Raw genomic sequence first — 8017 nt, 5'->3', positions numbered from 1 at the left:
AGGCTATGTTTGGTTTGAATGATAGGATTACAGAATGATTAACACATAAATGATAAAAAGAATGATTGAAGTAGATAATGATAAAATAATATTATGTTTGGTATGATTATTAAGATGGGATAAATAATAATATTTTGATGAATTGACGAAATTGCCCTTCCACTTTTACGACGGTGATGGTCGGCCAGCGGTATGATTGCCTTTCGGAGACGGCGGTGGCGGCGGCGGCAGGAGGAGGGGGGCTCGGCCGCAGCGGCGTCGGGGGACGGCCGGCGGTCGGCCGGCAGGAGGAGGGGGTGGTAGGAAGTGACGGCGTCGGGGGACGGCCGACGGGGGTCGGAGAGGGTGATCGGCGTCGAGAGGCGGCGGGTGTGGTCGGCGGTGTCCGGTGACGGTCTGTGGCGGCGGGCGGCGTCCGGTGACGGTCGACGGCGGGCGGCGGGGGTGGTCGGCCGACGGTCGGTGGAGGGAAGTGGTGGTAAGTTTGGATTTAGGAGAATGATAAAATTGGAAAAATAAGATGGATTAAGAGTAGGATAAATAATCTAGGGGGTGAGGAGTGATTATTTTATCTCAGTTAATATAACATAATCATTCATAAGAGAGATTAACTTGGTTAAATAATCACTCGTACCAAACAAGGGATAAGGTGGGTTAAAAATTCATAAACCCACCTTATCACCCCTACCAAACACTGCCTAAGAGTATTATTTTTTATTATGAATATCGGTATGATTAACCTGTCTCACAGATAAAGATTCGTGAGACCGTCTCACAAGAGACCTACTCTACAATAATATAAGCTACAACCAGGGGCGTAGCCAGAATTTCAAAATACGGGGGGCTAGAAAATAAAAAAAATTAATCTAAAAACCAATACAACAGTTTTCACATGAAATAAAAATTAAGTGCAAACCACGATTTTCACAATATAATCATCAAATCTGGATAAATATTTTTCAAAAGTCCAAATATTAATCATATAATAGAGTACGCATAACAAAAAATTACAACTTACGCCAAAAAAGGGTAACTTAAATAAACACTACTTTAGTCGCAACCTTCGATTTTTCAAAAGATCAAATCTATCAATTATGTAATCTATATCAATGTCATGAGCAATCTCTCTCTCAATATACAAAACCATTGCATTGTTTAAATATTCCTGCTCCATTTTGTTGCGAAGTGGTGTCTTGAGAAATTTCATCCCTGAAAATGCTCGCTCAGTTGTAGCAGTGGAAACTGGAAGAGTCAAGACCAAACGAATCAGTCTATCAATAATTAAATATATCCTCGACTTCTTTGTTTCAACTAGTAGTCGGCATAATTTAGGAAGATAATCAACATCTTTAAACCTCAGATCCTCAAACACATCAAGCTTGTAATGATCCAATTGAGTCTTCAAATGTTTCATGTCATCTTTGGAAAAATCATTGGGATAAAATTTATCAATTAAAGAATAAATAGCACTTTCAGAGAATGATTTGAAGCCATCACTGGGATTCAAGGCTTCACAGAGAGTGAGAAGCTCTATTGATTCCTCAGTAAATCGTGTATTCAACTCCATCAGCTGTTTGTCAATTACAACATTGAATACATGAAAATGATAGTATTCTTCCACTGTAAAATGATTTTTCTGTTGACAAGAACGTTTAGTACCTTCAACATAACGATCTGTCAAATCAGGCACTACAATGTCATGATTATCACAAAAATTATTCACACTCCATAGAAAATCTTCCCATTCATCATCTCGCATTTTCTGGAAAAGCAATTTTGTAGTCGTGACTAAACTCATTGCATTCAGAATGTCTTGATTTTTTCTTTGCAAAGCCTGATATAACATATCAGATGTTTCCAAAACTCTATGCATCAATAACAAGATAAATACAAAATCAAATGTCATCATCTCTTTAAGCAAACCTTTAGCCTCTGCACGTATATTAAAGGCAGACTTTCCCCCCATGAAATATTCTAGAAGTGTACAAACTGAACCAAACAACTCGATAACTCGACTAACAGAAACGTAATGTGAACTCCATCGGGTAGATGCAGGTCGTTGCAAAGTACTAGCTTGATTAACTCCAGTACCAGTCCCAAGTTCTCCAGATTCTATCAAATCAATGAATTCATCTTCTCGAATTGATTTCAATTGAGAGTGTCTCTTTGAAGAAGAACCCACAAAATTGACAATTGAACTCAATTTGGAAAAAAAATAGCCATACATCTGATACCTCTTTAGCTGTCGCAACTAATGTAAGTTGCAGCCGGTGAGCAAAACAATGAATATAATATGCAAACGGACAATATTTGAGAAACAATGCTTGTAATCCATTCCATTCTCCCCGCATGTTGCTAGCACCATCGTATCCTTGACCTCACATATTTTCAATCAAAAGCTTGTGTTGTGTCAAGATACTACATATATGTGTTTTCAAAGTCAAAGAATTAGTATCATCAACACCAACAACTTCAAAAAATCTTTCCCTAACAAACCCATCACAATCTACGTATCGCAAAACAATAGTCATTTGTGATCTACGAGATTCATCAATTGCTTCATCAACAAGAATACAGAATTTAGCATCCCCTACTTCATCACGGATTTTACTTCGCACAAGATCAGCAATAATTTTTAGAATCTCCTGTTGAATTGATGGTGATGTATACTTGGCATTTTTAGATACTTTATCTAAAATAATATCACCAATTTCTTTGCACAATTCTCCTTGAAATTTGACGAGTTCAAGAAAATTTCCACAATTATGAGAATCTACAGACTCATCATGTCCTCTAAATGCACACCCTTGTAATGCTAGCCATCTCAAGGCTCTAATCGATGTCCTTATAAGCAATCTGTTTTGCTTTACAATATTCTCAGATTGTTTATTCATCCTTCTATCGATATGTCGAGATACATTTTTCAAGCCCTCCCATTTTTGCATAGCAGTACTATGTAATGAATTGCAATCTCCTTCATGTCTTTTCAGTGGACATGTTTTGCAATTTACTCTTTTCCAATTTTTAAATCCTTCAACCGTAAATTTCTTCTGATATGATGAAGGAACATCAAAAAGATAACACAGGAAACAAAATGCACTTTCTTTTATTTTAGAAAACTCTAACCATGGAAACTTTACGTACTAAAAAGACTGAAAACTACGATTTTTATGCTTAAAATCAACAAGTGGATATTCATATATAGGCTGATATGGTCCCATACCAACATATTCTCTTCGAACATCATCTTGTTTATCACATGGATATTCCCATATTCTAATTCGTTTCCCAGGATCACGCTCATAATATGGATTATTTCCTTCTAATGGATCGAGAGCAACTTCATTGTCAGGGTTGAGTTTTTTGGTTTTCAATGTAGATCTTGAACTTGACGGAAGAGGATAATTTGAAGTTTTTGATAAATGCTCATTGTCTTTTTGGATGAAATAATCAGTAATGCTTCTTTTCGACATTTTGATTCACCTATAAATGAAAAAACCTATAAACGTCATTTTATTTCACCTAAAAGAATACTCTTCATTTAAATTAAAAGATGAAAAAAAAACAAATTTTTCTATCTTTTGAGTAATCAAACATCAAAAACACTAAACAAATAATTCATGGTGATAGGATTCCATAAAAGAATACAATTAATTTATTGCAAATTTTTAATCTTGAAACTAGAATAGACCAAACCCATATTCAAAAACACTAGAAACTACGAGAATATTGGAGAAAACATAAACCAATCAACCCCAAATAATCTAAACTCGAAACCTAGCAAGAATCAAGAAGGATTATTCTTAAAAAAGATTAATTAAATTATTAAAAAGATACCTAACAAGTAACAAAAATTTGAAAGTGACAGGTAAAAACAGTATAAGAAAGAAGGAGAAAATTGGGGAAAAAAAAAAAAGAGAACAAGAGGCTGTGAGGGAGTTTTTTTTACTCGAAGGAGATACCTGACAAAGACCGAAGGAGGGTTGATAATTGGAGAGGAATTCCAATTTCCACGCCTAAACTGTGAAAGAGTTTTTTTACTTTTTCTTTTTTTTTTTTTTTTCTTTTTATCTTATTTTGTAATATATGGGCTTATGGCTATATATATATATATATATAAAAACCAAAATCTCCAGCCCAGCCCAGCCCAGCCCAGCCCTTACTTTACATACGCCTCTGGCTACAACGTCCAAAATATAAGGGCTTCTCCAACCTGTACCATCCTTAACACTATGTTAGAGATGGTCAACAGTGCTGCGCCAAGATTGTCATGCCAAAGATGGTGTAGCATTCATTGTTATTCTTTTTCTTTACTTTAAAACTTTTCTTATATAACTATTTACTAAATTAATTTTAAATTTACTTAATTGTATATAAAATGTTTTTATTATTGAATTAAATTATTTAATATTTATTTTAGTAAACAATTAAATACTCGGCTTTTATATTTATTATTTGAAATAAATTAAGTATATTTATTATTTAATTAATGTTAATAAAACTATTATATAATTTAATATTTAATAATAAAATAGATGTTGTAAATAAAAATATATGAAATATTTTAAGAATAATTTTTCTAGAATTGAGTTTAGAGTTGACGGGATGAAAAACATTTTATATTTAATACAATCCAATGAACAAGGAATGTTTAAACTAAGGAAATATTGATTGAACTTTGTCGCTACAACGAATAATGTGTACGAGTATCCCTACAAAGCGCAGAAATGATGAGTAATAAAAAGCTAATATTTATGCCAAACAAAAAACCATGATAATTAAACATCAAAATTTCTGGCTGAAAGCCACTCCATGATATCAATCAGCCAGCACTTTGGAGTAGAGAATGACAAAAAGGTACGCACTAATGACCTTCGGGTCTCAATTTTCAGCTATTCCTGGAAGATCTTATCGTTGATCCGATACAAAACCGAATCCTGAATCTGGCAGCTCTGATCAGAGACAATGACGAGATACAACCGAATCCTGAATCTGGCAGCTCTGATCATTGACAATGACAAGTTAGCAGACTGTAATTCTTGATCCCCCGAGATCAAGGTGAAACTGAAATCAAATGACAAGAAAATTGCGAACCTGCTGGAAGGATTCATGGTACTGCGATTCGTCTATCAATGAGTGCAGCTGTTTTCTGAACATGCTGACTTTGTTGGCATCAACAACCATGGCCAAACCCATNATCAATGAGTAAAAGGCAATTGCAGAAAAATTAAAACTCCAGTACCTCGAGCAAAATTTCATCTTCAGGTTTAATGTGTATCACGACTTCATCTCCATTTCTAGCTTTCCCTGTATTCTGGTCTGCATTCTTGTGCTATTGGTATTAGCAGTAAAGAAACAATAATTATTGCTGATTTACAACAATTGTTTATCCGATAATGATTATTTATTAAGCTCCTCCGAGAATATACCTTGTATATTTTGCTTATAACTATATATGTTTTAAAACGGAATGAATTCCGAAGCTCCTCTGTGGGCTATAACAAGCAAAATAACAAAAGATAAGTGCTAAATTGCTGAATGCCAACACACAGAATAATTCAATTGAGCTTAACCATCATATTAACCTCGTCTTCAGTTGCCCATGCTATTTCATCAAAGAGAGCATCATAAAGGGGAGGCAACAACTGAGATGGAAGGTTAACCACGAGCTGAGAAACGATAATACCAACACCCAGTGCATCCTCTCCAAATAAAGATTTGAGGCTAGCTACCACGTCCTTCCCCTGGCAGACTTCAAGAAAGTAATCCTTGAACTCAGTCAAACATTTGTTATTCTGCACTGAACCAAACCATTATATATTAACCATGAATTGTTAGATTGCAAATAGAAGTGTTAAAACGATGTACTCCTGCAGCACGGCTTTTACAAGCTCGGTGGATGAAGCCAACTTAAAACAAAAAAGTTGTTTTTAATGATTTTGTTAGAATAATGGTGCTTGACTGAGCTTTTAGATTTGGAAAAACACTATTGGAAACTAAGATTCTGTTTTTGATTCAACTTCTCCTTGAAAAAAATCAAAGAAGCTATTTTTCTCTATTCTATTCAAAAGCACAACTGCTTATGCTTTTTTATTTTTTATTTTTTAAGAAGACTTTAATCAATATTGCATTTAAGCCAATTGTTTCTGCTTTTAATTGACCCTATGTGACATGTCATAACACCAAAAGCAGCAGATGGGCAGCTTCAAAAATTCTTAAGAGACGAGAGAAGAACAATAAAAGGCAAAAATTTGAATATCAAAAAGTGCAGGTAGCTTGCCTTGTATCTTTCTAAATTAAGAACTGTCACAACAGAATATACTCCATCATCTTCATCATTCTCAATCTTGACAACAGTTCCAACCGTTGGTTGTCCCAAGACCAAGTCGACAAAACCACTAAGATCCCACTGTTTATGGTCAAGATATGTTTGTAGCAGGACCTTAATTCCATGGAAGTCGCCAGGTTTTGGATCAAAGAAGACAAAATCTGCTTGCACAACTCCCTTCCCACACAAACAAATTATTTAATTACACACGACTCAAAGGACACATTGCTCTAAATCATTTACTATCAACCACGAAAGGAATCGATGGGAATATGAAGGTGAAAATATAAGCAAACCTGAAATTCTTCATCCACCGAACTGTCTGACAGCTCAACTTTACCAATACCTAGGAACAGATGTTGGTTTCATAAAGGCTGACGGGATAATAAATAAAAAATACCAGCTGAATCAGCTAAAATTATGGGAAAAACCTACTAGAAGCACTTTGTACGTCTTTATTTCTTAACATGATTTGTTAACTCTTGTTCTTGGCCTTCTTAGCACGTGCAATCATAGCCATTGAACGAGCAAATGGAGAAAAGCTGAGCGGTCGATGTCTTAATGATTTATGACACCTCAATGGTTTCCGAGGCATTGTTTTAACAACTTGGATAATATAAGGCCAGGAGGAAAAGAGAAGGTAAGATATTTCACCAAGAAAGAATGACAGATGATGTATATACCGAATTTATGACATCAACATTCTTTTTAGGACAAGGTTGTTCAAAAATCAATATTCCTGTGCCTCAAAGGGACACATTTAAAAGTAATTTAAGGTACATAACTTTATAATAAACGAATACTGCAAACTTTGAATTTAATGCCACTCACTTTTTTCAGCCAAACCAATGTTAAAAATTCAAATAGCCTCTGTTCATCCAGCCGTACAGCAACCAACCCAACAAAATCAAAAATATTTTGTAATATATTTAAAACTATTATTTTAAAAAAAACTCACAACAGAGAAATTTATACTATGATAGTTTACCCTAGACCTAGTAAAAAAAATTTAATCCTTCACCTATTAAAAAATACTCTACTTTTTCAAGAACCTAGATGCCAGGTTGTATAAGCAAATCAATATTAATCAAACACCAAAACAATATGATATGAATATCAAACTAGAAACTAAATCGGTTTTCAGTTAATATATTAAATTACAATAGCACCAAATATAAATGTGTTACATTAAAAAAAATGACAGTAATCCAAACAATACACGCTACATAATTAGTCAATAAACTACAAAAAATAAATCAAATGATAAATAATAGAGAAAAATAACAAAGCGTCGAGGCATCACCTGAAAGAAATAAATAGATCGACAGATTTCTCGAGGGACGCGGCGTCCTGGTGAAATCGATCGTTGATGGGTTTTGGCGTGTTGCTAACTGCTTTGCTATGGACCAAAAATTGAAGGAGGGAGCCGCGTTCAGTGAGTGAAAGAGGGAAGAACCACAGAAGGGTTTAAGAATTAAGAGTGGTCTGAAAATCGATTTAGGAATTGGGAGTTCTGGTAACGGGCATTGGAGTTTGCTAATGGGCCAACATCCATCCAAGCCCAAATTGAATTTTCCTTCTTAATATTTCTTAATCGAGTACCAGATCGGACTAATCGGTTAGAATTTTTCCACCCAAAACCCATCCAGTTAATAATATATGGGTTCGGGTAAAAACCCGATCTACCCG

The 8017-nt window shown here is 34.8% G+C and overlaps 1 protein-coding gene and 1 pseudogene across 1 annotated transcript; both read right to left on the bottom strand.

The window, feature by feature from the left end:
- Nucleotides 1-2328: 2328 nt before the first annotated feature.
- Nucleotides 2329-3073, bottom strand: LOC140964170 (uncharacterized). The gene has a single exon (XM_073423721.1). The coding sequence runs from the start codon at nucleotides 2943-2945 to the stop codon at nucleotides 2379-2381; it is 567 nt and encodes a 188-aa protein (XP_073279822.1). The 5' UTR covers nucleotides 2946-3073; the 3' UTR covers nucleotides 2329-2378.
- A 1587-nt stretch (nucleotides 3074-4660) lies between these two features.
- LOC140965097 (protein BCCIP homolog) lies at nucleotides 4661-7204 on the bottom strand (annotated as a pseudogene).
- Between the last annotated feature and the right edge of the window lie 813 nt (nucleotides 7205-8017).

The sequence above is a fragment of the Primulina huaijiensis genome, chromosome 18, assembly GCF_012295235.1.
Source record: "Primulina huaijiensis isolate GDHJ02 chromosome 18, ASM1229523v2, whole genome shotgun sequence".
Classification (NCBI taxonomy): Eukaryota; Viridiplantae; Streptophyta; class Magnoliopsida; order Lamiales; family Gesneriaceae; genus Primulina; species Primulina huaijiensis.
This window is presented reverse-complemented; position numbering and strand designations above follow the sequence as displayed.

What these genes read in the sequence shown, in the direction of transcription:
- LOC140964170 (XM_073423721.1), bottom strand. Translation starts at nt 2,945, where the DNA reads ATGCAAAAATGGGAGGGCTTGAAAAATGTATCTCGACATATCGATAGA.